Source organism: Sus scrofa, chromosome 17 (assembly GCF_054392235.1).
Source record: "Sus scrofa isolate SSC_HxYL_T2T_F1_AM1 chromosome 17, Sscrofa_HxYL_maternal_Yorkshire_Landrace_v2.0, whole genome shotgun sequence".
Classification (NCBI taxonomy): Eukaryota; Metazoa; Chordata; class Mammalia; order Artiodactyla; family Suidae; genus Sus; species Sus scrofa.
The window spans coordinates 66,552,537-66,575,192 of NC_139399.1; the positions used below are offsets into that span (position 1 = coordinate 66,552,537).

Genomic DNA, 22,656 nt, shown 5'->3' on the forward strand with positions numbered 1-22,656 from the left:
GCTCTGTGCTGGACAGTAGTGGGTCCCCGTGAAGGGCAGGGAGGCAGGGTTGCCATGTGGTCAAAAACAACTGCCCTAGGACACATGAGACAGCCAACACCTCAGAATGCCACCTCCTCCAGGAAGTCTCTCGGGCTGGCCGTAGTGCAGGCAAACAGCAGCGCCTGGGTCTCCTGCCATGGTCTCATCTGGTCGTCGTCACTCATGGCTCTGCCTCTTAAGTGAGGAGTGGGTTTCTCCTCCTCCCAAGAGACCCAGAATAGGGTGACAAGATGCCTGCTACTCCTCTGATCACCAGGAGGGATGTGCCACATCCAGCTGGTCATGTGGGTGACCCCTTATTTCCCAGAGCCACACGCAGAAAGACCTTCCCAAGGAGGAGCAGCCCAGAGCTCTTCATCAAACAGAATTCTGGAGCCGCATGTGCGGTGATAGATTAGCAATGTCTGCTAGGAGCAGGGGCAGGAAGAGTGGGGGCAGGCGCCCCATGTATTTGCCATCCTTCATCGCTGAGAACCTCATCCCCCCTCCCCAAAGCCCCATCCATTTTCTAGGTCTTAACCCAGTGGCATATACATGATCGATGTTAAACATATTTGTTATTTGATCGATAGTTTATTCAGCAGTCATTTTATAGCCTAGTGACTACAAGCTAGATTAAGCGAGGCGGATAAGAGTGCGAGGGGGTAGGAGAGTCTGTCTGCCCGAGAGAAGACGAGAAAGGTGCCAGAGACAAAGATCTCGCCAGTCTGGGCAAAGGCGTCATTTTTCTGTGCCCGCGGAGCGTGGATGATGTGCCTTGCACTATCCTAGATGCCGGAGGTGCAGTGGGCCCTGCTCCGGAAGGCACCTTCCTGTCTGATCTCGTGAACGTTACGCCCGGGAACCCTGCTGGCCTCCTCCAAGGCCAGGCCTTCGGAGCGGAGATGCTGGGCCTGGTGCTCGAGGCCCCTGCCCTCCCTGGGGAGGGGGAGTGGGAGGGAATTTGTCTGACAAACGCTCTTATGAAAGCGGCCCTTGGCAGGTGGGAGAAAGGCCCTATCTAACAGGGCCTTGTCAGAGTCTGGAGCTGAAATTTTCTTTTCAAGAGAGGAAAATGCCATATAGACCCACACCCGCAAAGGCATAAATGGGGGTGTGATTTACTACCCCACGTGTTTCGTCTAAGTTACCGAAATCTTTCCTCCTCTCTGACCCATGTGCAGGACGGCCCCCAGCAGAGAACCATCCAGCCCCCAAGGCAGGGCATTTGTCTGGAGAGACTTGGCACCTGCGTCCCTTCTTTTCAGACGCTTGCTGCCACATGGGCACCCTTCCTTCTGTCTCTCAGGACGCTCCTGCCGGTCAGGAGTCAATGTGCCTAGAGTTCCCTGGTGGCTCAGTGGGTTAAGGATCTGGCGTTGTCATTGCTATGGCGCAGGTTTGATCCCTGGCCCGGGAACTTCTGCATGCTGTGGGTGAGGCCAAAAAAAAAAAAAAAAAAAAGAATCGATGTGCCCATTTGAGAAATGGACAAACTGAGGAATCCAGTGGGAAGGGGCCTCCTCCAAGGCCAGGGACAGTCCCCTGTGGGCTGTGCCGCCCCTCCTCTTCCTCCTCTGTCTCCCACCTTTGGCAGTGGCCTGTGGCACCTTTAAAATCAAGTGAGAGAGAGGACCAGAAACGTGCCTGCAACCGTCCCACCAGCGGACAGAACGCGGAGGCCGCTGGGGATCCATGGTTGTTGAGAGGCAAAAACAAACCAGAAAGAAAGAAAACAGTCTAATGGTGCATCTCCCTGGAGCAGGAAGAAGAGAGTGCTGGCCAGCCCTCTGGCCTGGGTCCCACGGAGGCATGTTCTCGGGACCTTCCCAGGGAAGGGCCTCGGCATCCTTCCGCTTGAGGTGATGGCGCGGCCAGGCAACCACAGGGATGGGGGGAATGAGACCACCCAGCCGGTGGGAGACCGCCAGGCCCAACAGTCAAAGGCAAGGCCGACAGAGGGCCTCCTCTAGGACTGTGGGTGGAGGCCCCCAGCCCCGGAGGAGCAGCTGCTCTCAGATTCCAGGCCTTAGGGGCGCAAAATGTTTCAGGACCAGAGAGGGCCCACACGTAAAGACTCCAGGAAGGGCCAGTGGCCTGATTAGATTCGTCCCAATCCCAAGTCCTTTGGGCAGCATCTCAGGCTGCAGTTCCCTCTCCTAGCCACACTCTTCCCCAGTTTCTCTGCTCCAATGTCACCTCCTCCTGGAGGCCTCCCCTGCTTTCCTGACCACCCAGCACACAAGTCCCCTGTCTGTCGTGTGGCTGGGCCCTTGTGTCTTAATGGCCCCAGCATCTCCTGCAGCCATCTCCTGGGCTGTGTCTGGCCTGTGGCAGCTGTGCTGTCAGAATATGTCCCACCCCTGTTCCCCGGGGGCTCTGCTACGTCATTTGTCCTCGGAAGACTTGCTTACAAGGTGCTCTCAGCTGAACGGCATTAGTAGATTCCCTCAAAATTCACAGCATGATTGAGGGGCTGGGTGTGGGCTCTGGAGCCAGCCAGACCTGAGCTCCACTTTGGCTCTGCCTCTCCATGACCTCAGGTCAGTCTCCTGCAACTGGTTCTTTGTCTATAAACTGGAAGGGTAGAAGCACTGGTCCCTGGGGCTTTGGGGAGGATTATTTGCAGAGGCTCATTTCAGGCGCTGAGCACAGCTGTAGCTTAGCACCCCCTCCCCGCACGGAGAAGCACGGTTGGGCAGAGTTTCTTGAAAAATGGGATGCTTTTCTTGGTGAGCCGAGAGCCTGGGGATGTTTTTTTCCCAGCAGGTCCTTTGGGGGCTACCAAACTGTTCCAGCCTCCATGTGCCTCTCATTTTAAAAGACCAAGGAGCTGTGAAAAAACTGCTCCCGCCTGAGGGAGACTCCATCATGGGATTCGCATGAGAAGCATCCCTAAGCCGCCTTGTTTAGCGTTCAGACTCGCAGGGCCCCTTCCCACGGCCCTTTGCAGATGCTGGAGGTGGCCTGCTGGAGCCTCCTGCCCTGGAGACAAAGGAACCAGCTGTTCCGTCACCATCGCCCACGCCCTGCGTTGCTGTCATGGCCCAGAAAGCCCCACCCCAGCCAGGCCAGCTTCCGAGAAGGGATGTTGTGCAGAACCCCCCCCACACACACACAGACACACACACACTCAAGAGACAAGCCCATCAACCCGTCTCTATTCCGGGCGCCCCCCCCCCCCCGCCCCTCCCCAGGAGCAAGGCTGTCACCAGGCTCTCTCCTGTGGCTCAGGATCCATCTGTTGCCTGGAAAGTTCCTCGGGACCGGGGCCACTGGCCAAGGCTGACCCACGGAGGAAGGTGGCCCTCGTTTCACACTAGCTGCACCCTGAGCCCCTAGCCCTGCCACCCGCGTGCCTGCTCACGCGGCCCTGGCTTAACTGCAAGGCCCGGCGCCTTGGGCAGGGATGCAGTCAGCCTCCACGAGGGCGTCCCGGCCAAGCGGTGGGCCCGAGCCATCCTCTGCAATTGTCAGGGCCCTTGCCCTGTCCCCACAGCGAGGATGGCCTCTCACTCCCATTGACTTGCCACTCATTCTTTTCTTTGGGCCACAAACATTTCCAAAGCCTTCACTCCGCCCAAGCATAGTGCAGGAAGGAATTCGGCATGTGGTCCAGAGGTCTGTGGTTCTGAAAGGGAGATGAGGAAATCCCTGTTCTCGGTCTTTGGGGTCCTCGCCACCCAGCATCAGCTTCTCTTGCTTCGGGTCACGACACCCTGATGCTCCTTGGGAAGCCGGCCACCACCAGTCCTGGTCCATGTGGCTACGGGCCCGGCCCAGCGCTGACTCTCTCGCCAGAGGGGAACCAGGCTGGGCCAGGGAGAGCCTCCCCCCCACCCCCACCCCACCCCCAGTGACGGCACTTGATCAGTTCAGGGATGGGAAGGCAGGTGACCTAAGTCCAGCTGTTGAGACTCAGTTCTGGAACTTTCCCTGGGATAACCAATGCGTCCAGAAGCTCTGGTGGAAGCCAGAGAATCCCTTCGTCTGCCATCAGGGAGGCTCTTTGAGGGTACAGCTGCAGGTCTTCATGCGATGGGGCAGACAGGTGCGCTGCCAGCACCCCCACGGTAAACATCTACGCGGCTTCCGCCCCGAAGTGAGAGGTGAGACCAGCTTTCCCAGAGACCCGCACAGAGGAGGTGCTGGCCTGCGTGGGGGTCTCCGGGAAGCTGTGCATGCGGCTGAAGGGCCGCTCCGGGGGCTGAACTGGGTTCAGGCCAGACCCTACCACTGGGCAGCCGTGTGTCCTTGGCCAACTGGCTCCCCTCCTCTGGCCTCACTGGTCTCTAGGCATCTAGCCCATAAATTCGTTATTTCTAAATCAATTAGAAACGCTGAGACCAGGAGGCCTGGAACAGGAGCCCGAGGACGCAGGGCTGACCAGTGACCCCGTGACCAGTGACGGCGGCCACTTGTCGTGTCTTGAGAGGTTGTCCCTTCCGCTGAAAGGGGCCGCTCCGTCGCTCCCAGCCCGACTTTCCCCGACCGTTTGTCCCCTTCGTTCTTCTTCTGTTCCAGGCAGAAGAGGGTAGGAAAGTCTGCTGAATCGAGGCAGAAGGGCTCGGTGTTGCTAACGGCACCCAGGCAAATGAAGCGCAACACCGCGAGCCCTTCAGCCTCACAGAATGTGCATTTCTCGGGGGCCTGGAAAGACCTCCGTAGCAGGAGGAAGCCTAATTTCCTTGGAAAGATGGAATTCGGGAGAGACCAGCAGGGAGCCAGGCCCTCCTAACTCAGATGCAGGATGGAAAGATCCACAAGTCAGCCTGAGGTGACAACCGAGCCGTGAAATTTGTCTTCCTCCCCGCCTCCCTCTCTCTCTCTCTCTCTCACACACACACACAGCAAGACCGTGGTTGTCCCTACTTTTCAAAGGAAAAGCTCTCCCTTGGCCAACTTTGCAAGATGCCTTGATTCCAGGATGTTTCTGGAATAAAATCCAAACGCCCTACATCCGAGGCCAGGGAGGCCCTCTGCTCCAACCTCCGCTCCGACCTCACCCCTCACGCTCTCGGCCTGCTTCCTGCCCCGCCTGCCCTTCCTGTTCCTTGAAGATCAGAGCCCTGGACCTTCAGTCTGAGCCTCTACGATTGGCCACTTTCTTGTCTTCTGCTGGCACTTCCTCACTTTCCGAGGCCACGTTATTTACTCGTTGTTTATGTTCTGGTTCTTTCTCCTGGAAAGTGAACGATGGAAAGGCAGGTGTCACTGCGTGTCCACCCGGAATCCTGAGTTGGGAACCCTGCCTCTAGAATCTTGTAAGGGTCTCCCTGTGGCCCGTCCTGACTCCAAACACAGAAGGAAGGGGGGGTTCTAGGACGGAGGCCCAGCCTGGCCAAGGTCCGAATGTGTCTTCCCGCTACCCCGTCCTGGGTGGAAATCCTACTCCCCCACAAGGTGATGGGATGGAGAGGCGGGGCCTTTGGGAGGTGATCAGGTCACACGGGTGAGGCCCTCACGATAGGATTCGTGCCCTTATCCTGAGAGCACGCTCCGTAGATGGAATCATTGTCCACAGGGGCCTGCTGTGGAGCACAGAGACCTTACCCACCACCCTGTGGTCACCCCTGCAGGAGAAGAAGCAGAGAGGATGGATGTGTGTGCATGTATCGCGGAGTCACTTTGTTGTACAGCAGAAATCAGCACAACCTTGGAAATCAACTAGACGCCCATGAAACTTAAAAACAAAGAAAGGGATTGGTGCCCTTACAAAAGACGACCTGCTGTGCTCCCTGCCCCATCCGCACCAGGCGAGGACACGAAGACACGTTCTCTGGACCAGGAAGTGCACCCACACCTGAGACCAAATCTGCCCACACCTTGACCTTGGGCGTCCCAGCCTCCAGGACTGTGAGAAGGAAATTTCTGTGGTTTATAAGGCACCCAGCCTGTGGCATTTTATTCTGGCAGCCTGTCGGGCTTGCACCAGACAACCAGGACACCAAGGTAGCACAGCTGAAAGGCTGATCTACATCTGGTCTGCATCCTTATGGACTGAGGGAGTCAGTGATGCACTAAGGTGAACCCCTTCGCCTGGCGCATCGTTCTCGTTATGCTGCCCCTCCTGCCCACCCACCCTCCTCCCAACCATCCCCAAGGGCCTGAGGACCCTGCCAGGCTCATTGGGGCGTCCCCTCCCCCGAGAACGCTGCTCCCCGCCCATCCACTGGCTGACCCTCAGCACCTTTGAAGAGTCAAGCTTCAAGCAAGGTCTCCTTTTGGAGTCACTGTACAGCAGGCCGTCCTGGGTGCCCCCCTGCCAGCGCTCCTTCCTGGAAGCGAGGCTTATTCCTTGTTCCATGGTCACTTTGCAGAGATGTCTAGGCCTTTACCAGCAGAACGGCTTTCCCTTACATATATGATTTTCCCCCGGCAGGAACGGGACCATGCGATACTTTTGGTCTGGATTTTGCCTTTTCTTCCCCCCTCTTAACACTGTGTCTTGGAAAGCTTTCCAATCAATACGTACTGAACAGCTCTATCCTTTTGAAGAGCTCTGTAGGATTCCATATGGATGGACCAGAATCTCTTTTGTCAATGGTTTTCTGGTTGGACATGTAGGCTCCTGCACGCTTTCACTCTGGTAAACACCATGGCAGCGGAGACCTTTGTGCATGCCCAGATCCTGGCTTCTGCCCCTTCCACGCCGGGACAACCTCGGATACTCTACAGGACTCCCTCTAGTTGCCTCCACTAATCTTTACCAAGGGAGGCTGGCTGCCCCTCTTGGGCTTCCAGGCAGCTGGTGGGTAACTCCCCTGTGGCACTTACCCTAAGGAAGCTATTGATGTGTCTGCCTTGCCTTGGGTGTTGGTCCCCTCGGAGCCCCAGCACGATCCACAGTACCTGGCGCACAGCAGGCATGAGATAAGGGCTTACGAGCTGAATGGACGTCACATCTAAACCCCTCATCTCCAGGGGACTCCAGACCTCGCTGCATGGTGACTGACTGGAGCAGCCTCCCCTCCCCAGGGCTCGGGGAGGGGGGCTCGCCCTCTGTCCCGCTCTCACTGCATCCTGAGCCCTGCTTCTCTGGCTTCGCTCCTCTCGGGGCTGCCCGCCCCGTCGCGAAGACCTTGCTCATCCTTCAAGGGCCCCGTCGTCTTCTTCCGTCTCCTTCACGAAGGAAGCTTTCGCTGAAATATCAATCTCTCCCTTTTCTGAACCGCCGCTGTCTTTATAGTCACTTCGGCATATTTTTTCAAGCTCCGTTGCTCACTAATTGTTTCCCGTCTGTTGGTTTTGTGTCCCCAGCTGGGCCATGAGTTCTTTGAGAGCAGAGAGCCTAGCCGCCTCCGCAATGCCGCGCTCATGGTCCCCGTTCAACACGTCTGTGTTGGGAAAGCAACTGGTTCCTTCATTGACGGAGTCAGGTCTTAATGCTGATGGCTGGAAACGGTCCTTAGGGCGCCCAGGAGACGCTAAACTTCTCAGTCCTGGGAGCCCTTGTGGTCGGAGAGGTGGCCCCTGTGGAGGAATCCGTGGGAGCCGGCCTCGTCCTTAGAAACACTTAGTTCAGGTTTGCAGCTGAACTTCGGAGGGAGAGAAAGAGAAGAGGGTACCAGAGACACACGTTTATCAGGGCCATCCCACCTTAGAGCACAAATTGCTTTAGATTGCGGCAAGGATCCGCCGGTCTTTCAAAAGGAGGAGACGGGACAAGAGGAGGTCTCAAGCCATCTGGGCTCATGGGTGGTTCCTGATCACGGGCAGCTGGCCCTAAAGATATTCCCTGGACTCCGCTTGGCCCGGCCCAGCCTGGCGAACCTCACCTCCCAGACCCTGGGCTCTTGGTTGGACACTAAGGATCCATCTTCCCGCCGCGATGGGCTATAACAGGCCTCCGCAGCCCACTCTGCTCCTGGGGCACCCACCCCCTCCCCACCCCCCATCCGCGATGCTCAAGTGTCACTCATCCAGTCACGAGCACCAAGCAAGTGGTTCCCCCGGGGGCACCTGCCCTCCCCTGGAGGAGGCACACGTGGAAACAGATCAACACAAGACAGGGTGGTGCATCCCAGGCCATGAACCAACATGAAGGTCACTGACGTTGCCTGGGGGCTGGGGAAAGGCTCGCCTGTGATATTGGAGCTCCTCCTTGAATGGTGAGTGAGCGTTTTCCAGGAGAAGGGGGTGGGAGTGGAGGAAAGACCTCAAGGCAGAAGCTATCAAATGTCCAAAGGCACCCAAAGTGATCCACACGGAGGGGGCAGAGAAGGTTCCGCAGGGCGTAGGACTCCCGGGGGTGTGGCTCCAGAGCCAGGAGCCACTGCAGATGCTCAGAGGCAAAGTTACAGAGCTCATTTCCCCCCATGGACAGCAGGATGACGGAGCAGGTTCTAATCAGGAGAGGAATGTGGCCAGGGTGGTCTTTTTGGAAAGGTGGTGGTTTAGATAGAAGTTCTATCCTGCCTCGGGGGCCAGCCTGCAAGGTGCGGACACAGGGCAGGCAGGGGCCGCTTTTGTGATTTTCCAGGCAGGAGAGACAAGACCAGAGGAGAGGCGGTGGGTCTGGAGGGGAGGAGAGACCACCCACATGTGGGCGGCAGGGTCTTTCGCACTCTGGTCACAGAGAGAGGACCGAGGATGTGGAAGAATGCCAAGGGCTCTACTGAGGTGATGCGGCCGTTAAACAGCAGGAGCCCAGGAGGAGGTGCGTGCCCCGGTGGGAAGGGTTCCCTGTGGGCCGGGTGGGACCTCCAGGAGGCCCTGTGTGGGTGGAAGCTGGAAACCCACACGGAGTGCTCAGGAGAGGAATGAGACCAGAAGGTGGACCCTGTGGCCATCGCCGTTGGGTAGAATCACGGGGCGGGGGTGGGTAGAGGGTGAGACAAGAAAAGTGAGGGGAAAACATCTGGGGACTGGGCCCCAGAGAGCCTGAGAAGGAGGAGTGGAGTTTCAAGGAGAGGCAGATGGCAGCACGAAAGAGCACAGAGCAAGGATTGAAAACTGGCCCAAGGCGGAAATATGCTGCCTCTGCGTACCCGGCAGCCCCTTGCTCTCGGTTCCAGCCACCGATTTCCAAAAGGGTGAACTTGCAGGGGGGTTGGTCTGCGTGGCTCAGACCCTGCTGCCCTCACCTTCCCGAGTCCAGAAGGAAGCCGTGGGACCCCAAACCCAGTCAAACAAATGATCCCTGCCTTCTGGCCTCAATGTGGCATCTAGGGTCCAGAGATAAAGATGCGACTCAAGACGGTCCTAAGAGAGTCAGTCCTAGACTTGGGTGGAAATTATGAAGAGAGAGAAGCGAGCTTCCTGCTGGGGCTGCAGTGCCGCGAGACCTGGGGCTGAGCCTCCAGATATCAATTTGCCACCTTCTGGGGAGAGCTAGCCTGAGCATGAAACGCACGCAGAGGAAGAAGGAACTGAGTGATAGACTCGGGTTGCTATCATGTACCTTCTGGACCCAGCTGTGCCTCGATTTATTTATTTTTTTTTAAATTTATTTATTTGGGCCAACACATTTGCTTTTAAGCTTAAACGGATTTGACTTAGGTTCTATCTCTTGCAGCCAAAGGAGTCTTGACTCGTACAAGGCCACGTGGCTAATGCGAGGCTCCTGGTTCCCAGAGTGGCATCCGGAGAAGCCTGGGTCCAGCTCTGTGCCCCCACGTCACTCAGAAGACCAGGGACAGGCCAGTGGTTACAGTCCATGGGGTAAAAAAAACAACAGCTAGAAACGGATGAGCGAGCTGTGTCTCAATACCCGTTAGCATGAAAACACAATGATTTCCCTTATATTTTTCAAGGGTTGAGTCATCCAAGTCAGCCGTGGCTTGGCACTTCAGCGAGTTGTTCTTGCCAAGGAAGATGGTTAGGAGGGAAGGTTGATTTATTGGAAGACACAGGTGTCAACATCATTTTGCCCGAGAAAACCGAGTATAGAAGGCTTTCCTGCCATGAGCTGTTACCTAAGAGGTCTCCTTTGGGGCTCAAAGACCAAAGGCCACGAGGTTAGATGTTGTTTGAGCCCTGACATTGACCAAGTATGGGCACCAGGTGTGATGGGCCCAGGGCCCTGGGAGAGGACCTTCCTTTCCCAGTGGTAGGGCCAAGGTACTTTATATGGGGTCTTCTGGGACATGAGTCATGAGAAGGAGCCAGCCAAAGACTGGAAGGTGGGAGCATCGAACTCCAAAGTGATTTGAGAAAGAGTAAGTAGGCCAGGCTGTGGCTGAAACATGGTAGGAGAGACATGGGGGCAGAGGACCGGAGGTCTTGCTTTCTGGAATACTCTGGTCCTTAAGCTCTTTCACCTCATCTTTCCATGTATCCATCCGTCCACTCCTCAACCCCATGAACACTGATGACAGGTAGACAGGGGATGCCACTGAGACTTGAGGGACGAGGTCATGAAGCAGAAGGAGGAAGAGCCACAATCCAGGCAGAGGAAGCCACATGGGCCCAGCCTAGAAAGGGCCACTTGGGCGGAGCCTGTCGGGAAGGGTCTCGAATGCCTGGCCTCCCTCCCAGGCGCCCCTCCACCATGCAGAGCACCTGCGTGCAGAACACCAGGAAATGCTGATGGGTTTTCACACATTTTCAATGAATTCTGGGATAAATCCGATATCATCTTATACTATATTCTAATACAGCCAAGGGGTACCTGGGCCGAAAGGCCTAAGACAAAGTGAGGGGAAAAAAACACTTAAAATGGAAAGTATGCCATCAATTAGCTTCATTTTCCTCCGCCAACCACAAAAAGACCATCACTGGTTCCTATTAGCAACGGCCCGGCTTGGGGAACACCTGTTTTCGGCTGCACATCGTTGGTATGGGCCAAAGGGAGGTGTTCCATGGCCTCAATCAGGCAGGGACATGATGAGATTTGCGCTTTGGAAAGGTCACCACGGCTGCAGGGGTAGAGGGTGAAGGAAGGGAAGGGGTTGTCTGTTGAGCTATGGGAGAAACACACACGATGAGAATTCGCATTGGGCAGAATTCGTGGAGGCTTCATTCCTTGAAGGCAAGAGTTTTGCTCCGCGTCGGCCCTTTTAGCAGTGCCTGGCAAGAGCTAGGCACAGCCCGCTGCTGGATTTTTTTTTAAGAAATGCTTCTGGAATTGAATTGTCTGCTATAAAAACCTAATGGAGTCTGGACAAAACTTGCCTCTCTCCAGCCACTCTCTGCTCAAGGCAGACAGGGCTAGGGAGTTTCCAGAGGTTGGACATACTCAAGGTTTTAAGGAGCTATTTGGGGAGCAGAACACAAAGCTCCTGTTTCCGAAATCTGGCCAGAATTTGCCTGTTATGTCAGATCTGTGCAGATGAGGCATTTATTAGCCTCATCGGCTTCTGCTGCTTACCTGGATAAAAGAATGGCCAGCTCTCTTCCAAGAGATGCTAGGAAGGCCCAAGTTAAAAGGTGACCATTTGAGGCTGTTTAAACCCTTTTTACACCTGCAAGCACATTGTCAACACATCTGGATTCCTAAGCCACAGAGGAAGAATCTCGAAATGTATTCAGAGACCCCTGCCCCCTCGGCTCCCACCCCGCGCCCTACGCTTTAGAGTCTGCCGTGGCACCTTACGTGAGCTTTGTGTCAGCAGGATGGCCGCTGAAAGAAACCACAGTGCCCACGCACCGATCACTTGCGGTGCGCTGGCCCCGAGCAGGATCTGCACGAGCCCCATCTCATCTAACCTTCTTTGCTGAACGGTGTGCATCTTGCACTGCTGACCCATTTTGTCTCTCACCACTAGCCTGTCAGCACTTGAAAACCTTCCCCTGGCCCTGCCATTGCCTGGCTTCAGCCGGGGAAGTCCATGTTTATGGTTCAAGATGACAAGAAGACAATGAAACACTTGTCTCCAAAAGCAACTTCTGGGATCCACAGGCAGAACATTAGAAAGTGGGTACAAAGCCCAAGAAACAGGACACCCGGGCTCTTTGAGCTTGGGGAGTATTACAGAATCCCGTCCCAGGCCAAGAATGAGTCACAATGAAAGCTTTTAAAATCTAAAACCATCAACCTAGATTTCAATTCCAAGGAAACACATACTTGGCCATGAGGGGAAAAAAAAAAAAAATCAGGCTTAAGCCACTTGACAGGAAAATAAAACAGCCAAGGAACATTCAAATATAATGATTAACATCCTCCCCTGCCCCCCTCCCCTCCCCTCTGCTCCCTTCCCTTCCAGCATGGGTCAGGGTGTTCACGGACTGGACTCGATCCCCACCTGCCTGCATGCCCTGGCCAGGGCTCCCATTTCACTGAACACTAGTTCACACACACGATCTTGTGCCTGGACGCGGCCGGGTTATAACTGCACCGGTGCTGCCTTTGGGTTGCTATGCCAATCTCATGGATTCTTCATGAACTCCCTGCTCTGGGGCTCTTGGGTGGCTTGAGGTGGCTGTTTTGGGAATACGAGGATTTTTCTTCCATTATTTATGTGGGCAAGCGCCGTTCACTTCTCTCAAAGAAATGGAAGCTTGATTGATTTCCTAAATGTAGGAACGAGATTGTCGTGCAATAAATATTTAAGACTGACCAGGAAGGACGACCACCATCTGCTGAAACACAAAGCCCAGGAAGGGCTCCGTTAAGCATTAGCGCGAAGGGAATGAATGCATAAGCACCCTATATAATATTTGCTCAGCACCCGCTAGTTTACAAAGGTTTTTCACTCATCTCATTGGATCTGCACAATAGCCCAGGGCACGGATTACAAGGCTTATTAAAACCTCACATTTTGCCTTTCCTAACGGCTCAGGGCGCTAAAGGCTTAAAAAGTCACTTGCGGGAGGTCAGAGAGTTTGGGGACCGAATCTCGGGTCTCAAAGTCGTGCGTGCACCTATTTAAAAAACATTTATCCGGAGCCTCGTCCCAAATAGACGAGATGGCAGAGGGTACAAAGATGAATAAAACACGGTGCCGGAGCAGGAGGAAGATCGCGCTCCAGCCCGGGGGAGACACAGCCAGAAGTAAACATGTCCCCGCTTTCAGGGTGATGAGCGCGGGAGAGAAAGGAACAGACGCGGATCTCGTTTCTAATCTGATGTCTGATGTTCTCTCCGAAACACCGGCTCGGTTGTTGACAATAACTGTCCTCCGAAGAGGGGAGAAGGGGCTTAGCCGTGCGCCCCAAGCCGGGTCTCCCGGCGGGAGACCGCTCACGGGGTGGGGACAGGACTCGCCCGCTTTCGGCAAATATTTCCCGGGGTGCCGAGCTCAGCTGGGGGTCCGCACACAGGCTCCCCACGTTTTCCCTCCATGAGGGTCTCTGCCTTAAGAGCAGCGTCTTCATCCAGCTGCAGCCTCCCGCTCGGCGAGGCAGGCAGCTCGCTGTCCGCGGTGACACGCGGCGGCGAGACGGCTGCGAGGTTTTGTCTCGCCCGAGCATCGTCCACCGCCCGCGGAAGTCCGCGAACGAGCGCCCCTTCCCCGCTCATCTCCTTCTCCCACCGCCCGGGCTCTGGAAACCACGGCCCCTTCCTCGAAACGAACGCGCCAGCCCTGCTCTCCGGTTCTCCCGTTTCCTTTATTTTATGCATTTCGATATTTCCCTCCCGAAGATATGCTTCACACTGATTTTTAGTTACACGACGGATGCACAGAAACATTCTCCTTTGGGGACAAAAAATGATATATGTGTATATACACTGGGTCGCCAGCTATCCGGCGGAGCCCCGGCGGGACCCCGCCTGGCGCCCCGCGGGTACGGCTGACAGCCGCGCGCGGCTTTCCGCGCCGCCCGGGCGGGCGCCCTTTGTGAGCGCCGACACCGGCTTTTGTTTCCCGTTTTGCTTGCTTTCTTTCTGCAAGCCCGGCTCTTAGTACGCGGGAAACACTCGGGAAATACACACGTGTGTGTAAAGTTTGTTTAATGCAGGAACAAATGCGGGGATGGGGGCCGTTCCCGGGTTGCAGGGCGATTTTCCTTTGTTAAGACCCGGTTCGCGAGCGTTGCCCGGCAGCCCCGCGGTGGTCTCGGCTCGCCGGGGTAGGGGAAACCCGTCCTGCCGGAGCCCCGAGCCCGGGGAAGGCGAGGCCGTTCCGCGATCCCGACCCGCTCAGGCCCGCGCGCCCAGCCCAGGCCGCTTCTGGCTTGGGCTTCGGCTCGGGGGCGCCCATAGGGTAACCTCCTGCCACCGGTGGGGTGGCCTTGGGCGGCTCGTGGCGTGGCCCCGGGGCCAGACACCCCGCAGGACTCTGGCCTCCCTTGCGGGGTGACCGCAGGGCCGCTGCCCACCGCGTTCGGGCTCGGGTAGCTGGATCCCAACGCGCTCAAGCGGAGCCCCCTCCCGAATCCCGCCTATCCGGACACCCAACAGAGTGTCGGGGTCGTGGGGGGTCTCCCGGACCCGATCCGACTGCGGGAAAACGAGCCGGGGGCGCCGGGGGCGCGGGGCCAGGCTTGGCACGCGGGCCCAGGGGGTAGGGAAAAGTTGTTGGGGGCGGGGGGCTGTCGAAGTTTCGGGGAACTTTTCCACTTGAGATTCTACAACCCTGCAGTGCCCCCTACAGAAAGCTGCAGCCGGGGAGGGCGGGCGCCCCCCACGACCCCCCCGGCTGCCAGCAGCGGCGCGGCCCAGGCGGCCTGGAGCTCTAGCTGTAGCTTTGGCATTTTTTTTTTACCCCCCCTCCTGGTTGTTTTTCTGATACATCTTTTTTTTTCAGAATTGGAAAAAAAAAAAAAAAAAAAGCGAGCGCGAGCCGCCGCCTGCAGTGGAGCGTGCTCGGCCTCCAGAGGCAGTCGTCTCCAACTTTTCCTCTCCCTCCCCAACTCCGCGCGCGTCTCGAAACTTCGGCGCTGCTGGAGCCCAAATTTGCCTGCCGCTCGACTCCACTCTAATAAGCGCGCCAAGGCCCCTGGCACTTGTCTGCAACGTGGGGGCCACGCTCTCGAGGCTCAGGCCTGCCCGCAGGCCCGCTCCCGGTGCCTAGGCCCAGTTAGGGAAGGGGAAACCGAGCGGTCCCGGGAGCACCCCGGGAGAGGGCGGAGCGCGCCCGTGCCCCGGGGCAGAGGGGTAGGGATCTCCCGCGCCCGGAACGTTGCGAGCAAGGCTTGTGAACGTCGCAGGGGGGCACTCGCGAGAGACGGACAGGAAGAGGGCCAGGGGGAACGCCAGAACCCGGGACCGTAGCACGGAAACGGCCCGGGGCTGAGCAGCAGGCAGATCCGGGGATGGAGGGAGCCGGAGAAGAGGAGTGAGGAGGCCGTGGGGGCAGGCCCTGCTGCCCTCCTGGAGGCCGGCAGCCTGCTGTGGCAGTGGAGAAGCGGGCTGCCCACAAAGGGAAGGGGTCAGGAGGTCGGGCCCCGGCCCTAGCAGGCTCCGACAAGGCCCCAGTGGGGAGCAGCAGCAGCCCAGGGCCCAGGCCTGGCCTCGGGTTGGCCAAAGGGGGCCTAAACCAGGCCTCCCCGGCCTCTGCTGGGGGAACTGAGCCAGAGGCAGGCCTCAGGGCACGGCCCAGACGCGTGTGAGCCCTGCTAGAGCGAGGGAACCAGAGGGAACCAGGGCCCTAAAGGGTGTCAGAGACTAATGTGGTAGGGGGCTTCAGAGCCTCCCAGTCCAGAGCCGGATTGGCGAGTTAGACGCTTGTAGATCCGAGGTCGGATTGGGGAGGGGGTCTCTGGGAAGTTGGCTAGCAACGCAAGGATTGGGGGGATTTAAGTGCTTAGAGATCGAAGCAGGTCGTGGGGAGGGGGACTCAGACAATTGGAAAGCCTGGGCGGTTATTTGGGGAGGGGTCTTTGCGCTCAGAGGAAGCTCGAAGCAGCACCTGCTTGGCTAAAGGCCTGAGGCTTTGTCAAGAGAAGCTTCTGTGGAGGGGGGGCCCGACTAGGCCAAGCTGCAAGAAAGAAAGTGAATAAACCTGGACTTGAAGTGGGTGGGGGCCCCTGAGAGGGGAATCACAAAGGGTGAGCCATGGCCACCAGGCGTTTAACCGACGCTTTCTTGTTGTTGCGGAATAATTCCATCCAAACCCGGCAGCTGTTAGCCGAGCAAGTGAGTAGTCACACCACCTCCAGCCCTCTGCATTCACGTAGCATTGCTGCGGTGAGTCTCTTGGCGGCCTCTCCGACACACGCCCCGTGTGCACTGCGGCTCTGCCTGTCTGTCTGTCTCTGTCTGTCTCTCTGTTTAAAAAAGAAGATAAGTCTAGCACGGAAGTGCAAGGTCTCTTGGCAAAGGTCCGAGAGCAGCGATAACCCTGGATGGGGGAAAAAAAAAAAACAACAGTTTGAGGCCCCCGTTCCACCTCTGCCTTGCCCTCTCTCACTTCCGCATCCCTTCCAATTCCTCCCCCTTCCCCCCCCCAGCCGTCACTGCACGACCGGCCGCCTCCAATTTACATATGTTTTAGCGCTAAGATTTGGAAGCTTTGGGCCTTTTTTGTTTCATTTTGTTTTAGCCGCCCCCCCCTCCGCCCCCGCATCCTGAGCCTCGCTTTGGTTCTCAGGGTCGAGATGCAGGATCTCAGACCTAAATCCTTGCAAATGAACCATACCCTCCCCCAAACGAGGAAGGAGCTGGTGTTTTATTATTTTTTTTTTTCCCCCCTGTTTTCTTTTAATGGCCTCGCAGCCCTCTGGGTGGCCGTGTTCCCTGTGAATAATTGCTTCCCTGTTTTTTTCCTGGGGGCTCTTTTTGTGAGGCTGTAAGGTGCTAGCTTCCTCGTTTACCATTCCCAGACAGGAAATTAAGCGTTCCCCTCCATGCGAACTTTAAAAACAAAAAGACAAACAAAAAAACCAGGGCGTGTATGTGAAAATTAAACCCCCCGCCCCAATAGCACAGGGTTTTCTATTTAATTCACCTGAACCTTTCCTTAGCCCAGCAGTAGAATCTTTTACTGGGGAGGGCCTGGGAAGATGACTGTTGTGGGGGTTTGTTTGTTTTGGCTGAGGGTTACTTTCCCTTTTCTGAACCTCAGTTTCCTGCTCTGTTGAATAAGGGGGTGAGAGGGGGTGGGCTCGGGGAGAGGGCCTTGGTGGGCTCTGTGCTGTCTTGAATTGGAAGGTGAAGGAAGACCTGAAACTATAGTCTGTCGTGGGCTCCTTGCTGGAGCCAGGCTGAGTCTGAAAAGAAGCGCATTGGAGAAAGAGCCAGTGGAGTCTGGCTGAGACCGTATTCTTGGGGGTTATACTGGACACACTCAGTTTGGGGGACCTCACCCTTGTTTCACCTCTTAGGGACTGTTTTCCCCTTTTCGTTTTTTTCTTTATGACTTGATCTAAATGCTTCAGAAGAATTATGCCATCTGTCCTGCTCAGTGGCAGAGCGCCTGCAAAGGCAGTTTCTTCCCTTTTGTAAATCACAAGTGCAGAATGTCTTTGGCCATCTTGCTTATAGAGAAAAGCTGTTTTAAACTGTGTGAGCAATTTTAGGCATAAAATCACAGTCAATTTAGGTCAAAAAGCATAGAAAATGGGGTGTTTAGGCTTTCATTTGCTCAGGAATTTGAAGGTTTTTTACATTTGTACACTGAAAGAAATGGGATTTTATTGAAGTAAGTGCAAAAGGGAAAAGGGCTAATTCTAGCGCTGATTTTGAAAAGAATGTTCTGAAATAAGCCAAGACAGAGAGCGTAGAATTGAATGGGAAAAAAAAAAAAAAATTCCTTAAGGGAACTTTAGTTTTGTTAAATAGGATGTAAAAATTAAATGGTTCCTTAAATGGCTTGATTTTATGCTACCTCATGGGGGGAAAAAAAAAGCCAGAATTAAAACTCTTGTTAAGATTTCTAAGATATCAGTTTTAACTGATTTTAAAACATAATATTTGCCTTAAAATGTTTAATCATTTAAGGTTCAAAATACACTGAACCGTTGGATAGCAGGAGGCTTTTTTTCTTTTTTAATCATTGGGTCAGATGGTATAAAAATCTGGTGTCTAATAAGACGGGCAGCTTTTTAAAAGTGCATCTCTAAGTCAAAACCTGTTTTTAAAATGGTTTGCTAAGTTAGGCAATTTAAAAAATATATAAACTAAGTCAATTTAAAATATGTAGCTAAAATACACAATTTGGAAAAATAGATATGTCAGAAAATGCACAGATGTATTTAGCTATCTCCTACATATTTTTGAAAATAGATTTCTAACTCAAACTGAAAAAACATGTCTAAGGCAGAACACTAGAAAATATTTTCTGTGTATTACACCATGTAACATGTTAACACATATTGGTTTGACTATTTAAAATCTTTTTCAGATCATTTTTAAGCAATTGGATCATTTAAAATATCTTTGTAGTTGGTTCAGACTATTTAAAAAATAGATTTACAATTAAACAAAAATGGTTTGCCTAAGTCAGAATTAAAAATAAATCACACATTTATATTTTTTAATTGTGTGCATTAAAAACACACGGCATGTCATAAATTTCTGAAGTGTTTAGGGGTGAACTATTAGATTCTCAGCTTGCTCAAAATTGATTCTACAGAAATCATTTCTCAGCGCACACGCAGGCACGCGCGCGCGCACACACACACACACACAATCATATAGCAAGATGCTAACGTGACTAAATGGAGGGTGTGATATTTTCATCTTTTCTGGAAATTAGAAAAATGTTATAAATATTTTGGGGGAGAAGCATATCAGAAATTTTTAAAAACTTCATTGAATAACTGATGTAATGTTTTTCATTACATATCTAACTCATATAAATTTAAAAACCCCATTTCTGACTTGTAAATTTCAAAATCATGTAGCAAATTAAACAAAATTAGAGCTATCAGATTTGAATATGGACTGGGTTTTAGGTGATATTAAGAAATTATTAGTGAATTAAACTAATTATAATTAAGTACATTTGTTAGTTTTATTAGAGAGAGCTAATGAAATGTCTAGTATTAAAATGTCAGAATATCACTTATTTTATACACTTAGCCCCCCAGTAAAGGAAACAAAGTAGGCGAAGTGTTACTCACTGTTACGTCTCCTGATGAATTTGTGGAGGGACAGTGTCCATACTTTTCTGTATGTTTGAAAAACTGTAAATAAAAGCAAAAAATAAGTAAATACCTGTCATGTTAAAAACACAAATAAAACAATTCCAAGACAATTTGTATATATTTATCTAAAATCCAGGTAATTAAAAGAGGAAGGAACTAAATTCTAGAGTGTCAATTAATTTAAAAAATCATAAACTGAAATGTCTAGCTCCTAGTTTGAAGAAGAAGCTATAGAAGTTGATTTTGGGGTGTGTCTTTGTTATCTCACAATTAGAAAGAAGTTGCCTCTAAAGTAATAGGTTTTTTGGGTTTTTTTTTAGTTTTAAATCTGAATTTTCACATCCTGATTTTAGGTGAGAGCTGTGGAAACTGTCAGGTGGTGTCTGTGCGTGCGTGTGTGTATCACACTCTGCAAAACCAAGCACACGAAAAGTCATGTCATTGAAAACATTTAAAGTCCTTTTTTTTTGTATCCTAGTTGGAGGGAAAGCACTAGTGGTGGGTGGGTGGTGGTGGTGGGGTTGCTGTGTGTACCTCTACACACATACACTAAAACATGTTTGTGCAGCACTCAGGCAAACGTGTCACACAGCTAAGCAGGAATTTAAGGAGGATGTGCAGTGACAAAACAAACACAAAGTCTCCAGGGCCAGGAGGGGACCTAAAGGTCATTTGACCCAGTATCCCCTCTGTGATAACCCTGTGCCCGCCTGCCTTGACCACACTCTGCAATGGCCGATAGGAAATTCCAGCAGCCCTCACGCCACCTCTTGAACCACCAGAAAAGACTTTGCCTCTATTAACCCCATCTTTGTCTGCATTTGCATCCTGTGGTCCTTGCTCTGGGTCTGGGCCCCAGGGTCTCTGACACAGGAAGCCTCTGCCTTCTTCTGCGTGATAGATAGCCCTGCAGCCTGCTCATTCCCCGAGCTTTCTCTAGCTTAGCAGCCCCGGCTCAGGCATCGAGGTTAAGTTTCTTGCCTATGAATGATGTCTAAGTTTCCCTGTGTGTTTTTTTAAAGTCCAGCACGCAGAACTGAACAGAAACCCACTTAATTGTGTTCTTGGTTGTATTGCCATTAATAAAACTAATTGTTAAAAGCAGAAAGGGGGGTTGATCTTTAGACCGTCAGCAACATGCAGCTGTTGGCATTTCTCATGCCTTCTGTTTTGGCCTCAGTTTTGGGTGCCCGATCACACTGCTGTCTCAGGGCAGCATGAAAGAAAAGGAAGAGCCTGGACTCCCCGAAATCTGGGGATTTAGGGCTAAGTCTCCCTCTGTGGCCGACTCAGAACATAGGTCTTTAGGCTTTTAATCGCTTCTGACATCCTTTACCTAATTTGTAAATTGAGGGTTTGAGCTAGGTGATTTCTAGTGGCCCTGTGGATTCAGCAGTGCTCTCTGGAGTTCTCATATGATACAGTGTTTCTCCAGACCAAGGCTGGCAGCCTTAGCTTTAATTTGAAAGGGAGAAAAACACTGTCAACAACCTCGTGCTGCCTGCCAGCCCCACGTTCCCGCAAGAGCCCTCCGAAGTAGCTCCAATGCCATGAGGAAACTTTGGCCTTCTGTGTGCCAAGTGCAGGTTTAAGGCAGCCCCTCCTTCAAGCGGCCACAGGCAGCTTAGCTTTAAGAAGGCAAAGCGAATTTACGACGTTAAATAATCATCAAAAAAAACGTGGAAAGTCTTACCCGAACGAATGAACGTAGACGTTGAGGTGCTGTTCTCATCTGATGAGGTGCAGTGCGACGTGTGTGATTGCCTTTGATCTCCTGAAATAGATCTCATAGAGGGATCTGAGCTACTTTGTGGTGTTTACAGCCTAATCTATTCTCTGCTGTAAAATAATGCACAATCTATAAAGGGAAGCTAGAGTTAATTGGTCTTAGATTCGTTTGAAAGTAGCACATTATTTTTAATAATACCCAGTGTGCTTTTGGGGGGGGCAGCTGAGGATTAACTATGGTCATAAGAAACCCAAGGTCCTTCTTCGGTCTTGACTGTAACATTAGCTAAGATTTATTGAGCGCTTGCCACATGCCTGCACTGGGCTTAGCCCTTTCCACGTGCAGCCTCGTTTCATCCTCAGTGAGCTCTAGCAAATGGGTGCTGTCGCTTTTTTCATGATACAGATCCGGAAACTGAGGTTTTGAGGAGTCAGGAAACTTACCCAGGGTTTGCCTACCTTGCAGGGAGCTGGGATGGGATCTCAGGCCAAGCTCGATCCAGAGCTCTGTCTCCTGCTGGGCCACGGTGGGGCTGGCTGCTTTGCCCGGACTTGGGCCTCTGGTCCTGGAGAATGGAAGCACTCTTCTTTTTTTTTTTTTTTTTTCCTCCTTACAATAGGATTGCATCTTTATCTTACTTTATAACCATACATAGTCATCTTTAACTTGCATATTGAATGTTCTACGTTTTCGTCCCCGTTGAGTCTGTTGGAAAATTAGTTCTCTTTCTGTAGAATCCAAGTATGAAATCATTGTATATTTCTCTTTAGATCTATTTGCTTTTCTGCCTCTAAAGATTCCATTTGAGCAGAGAGGCTTACTTGAGAATAAGGGTACTTTGTTGGATAAAAGTGAGGCAAACTTTTATTTTGGCAGTAACGGAAATAAAGTAAATATCACTATAGCATAGACCTGTATTTCCAACTCATTTTGCTCAACTTTTCCAGACTTCCTGAGTAAACACAGATGGCTTTCCACTTATTTTTCAGTTTTATGTAGAAAGTTCTTTAGACTATAAATTCCACATGCTACTTGGAGTTTTCAGTATTTGCTTGATTGTATGCCATTGGCAGGTCAGAAACCTAGATTTAGACGTTATAAAGATTTAGAAGCTGATGAAGTGTAGTAACGTGTTTTCATTGGGCTCTGTTTTGGTTTTTCCTGGTGGTAACTCTAAATGTTTTAGTTCAGGTCTTAAGTTGGTGGCAGGGGGAGTTTTGAAAGCCTCCTATTTTTAAGTAGTGAAATGGGGGGGGGTGCTCTTCAAGAAGATGGGCTTCTGAGCTGAGTTCTCAGCTGCCCATCACTAGTAATCTCCTGGACTGTTAATAAAATTAGAGAGACTGGAAGGTGGAAAGAGGCCTGAACACCTGAATCTGTCCCCATCTCAGCCCCCTGACTTCAGGGAAATGGATTTATATATTCTGCAGCTTGATTTTCCTGTTTGTGTTTAAAAAAAAAGGCCATGAGTCTGATTTCACCTGTTATCAACTAATGATTATAGAAGTTAGAAGATCAGGATGTGTGCTTGGTTAAAAATCGGAGAGGACAGGCTTGCGTGTGGCTGAGATCTTAACCCTGGTTTGCAGGGTGCTCTGTCCACAGATTAGACGCCAAGGAGCCTCTGCAGAACTGGCAGATGTGCAGGCTGAGATGCTGAACTGGGGGTCTCGCCTTGTGTCTTGTTGTGTTAATGAAAACACTTCCGTGCTTTCTTGCTGAAAATGTTAAGCTTTTAAAAAAAAATAAAAAGGTTTTCTTTTTAAAGTAGAAGGTAATTAAATCAGATTTCCATTCAGCACTATCTTCTCTGTTAATATCTTGTAGTACTACCGTTATGGCAGGGGGTGTATGTAAACAGCTCTCTTGCTTTCCTGGCAAACTGCGGAAGGAATGCAGAGGCCTTTCAGCCTCCTATCATGTCAGCTAACTGAATTTTTACCTGGAGGAATGCTGTGGGGTTCCACTGTTACTGCTTAATCATATTTTGGCCC

The 22,656-nt window shown here is 52.4% G+C and overlaps 1 protein-coding gene and 2 long non-coding RNA genes across 30 annotated transcripts in view; 1 reads left to right on the forward strand and 2 right to left on the reverse strand.

Annotated features, from left to right (window-relative positions):
- Nucleotides 1-595: 595 nt before the first annotated feature.
- On the reverse strand, nucleotides 596-8,218 carry LOC146395406 (uncharacterized). 2 transcript variants are annotated; one of them, XR_014831960.1, is made up of 2 exons: nucleotides 6,212-8,218; nucleotides 596-5,203 (listed from the first exon to the last, which is right to left on the reverse strand). It is a non-coding gene; the product is annotated as an uncharacterized LOC146395406 (long non-coding RNA). The 2 variants fall into 2 exon arrangements; XR_014831961.1 differs by having other exon boundaries at nucleotides 6,799-8,205.
- A 267-nt stretch (nucleotides 8,219-8,485) lies between these two features.
- The window catches only part of STX16 (syntaxin 16), a 37,744-nt gene continuing 23,573 nt past the window's right edge, over nucleotides 8,486-22,656 (forward strand). For 7 of the 27 annotated variants that reach the window (XR_014831714.1, XR_014831706.1, XR_014831705.1 and 4 more), the window contains exon 1: nucleotides 15,102-15,982. Coding sequence is in view for 7 of the 27 variants with exons in the window: in XM_085002621.1 (XP_084858747.1) it covers nucleotides 15,902-15,982 (81 nt within the window). In the remaining 20 variants the exon portion in view is untranslated. 27 annotated transcript variants of the gene reach the window in all.
- Nucleotides 13,494-21,223, reverse strand: LOC146395407 (uncharacterized). Its single transcript, XR_014831952.1, has 4 exons — nucleotides 21,121-21,223; nucleotides 20,627-20,707; nucleotides 18,910-18,972; nucleotides 13,494-16,187 (listed from the first exon to the last, which is right to left on the reverse strand). It is a non-coding gene; the product is annotated as an uncharacterized LOC146395407 (long non-coding RNA).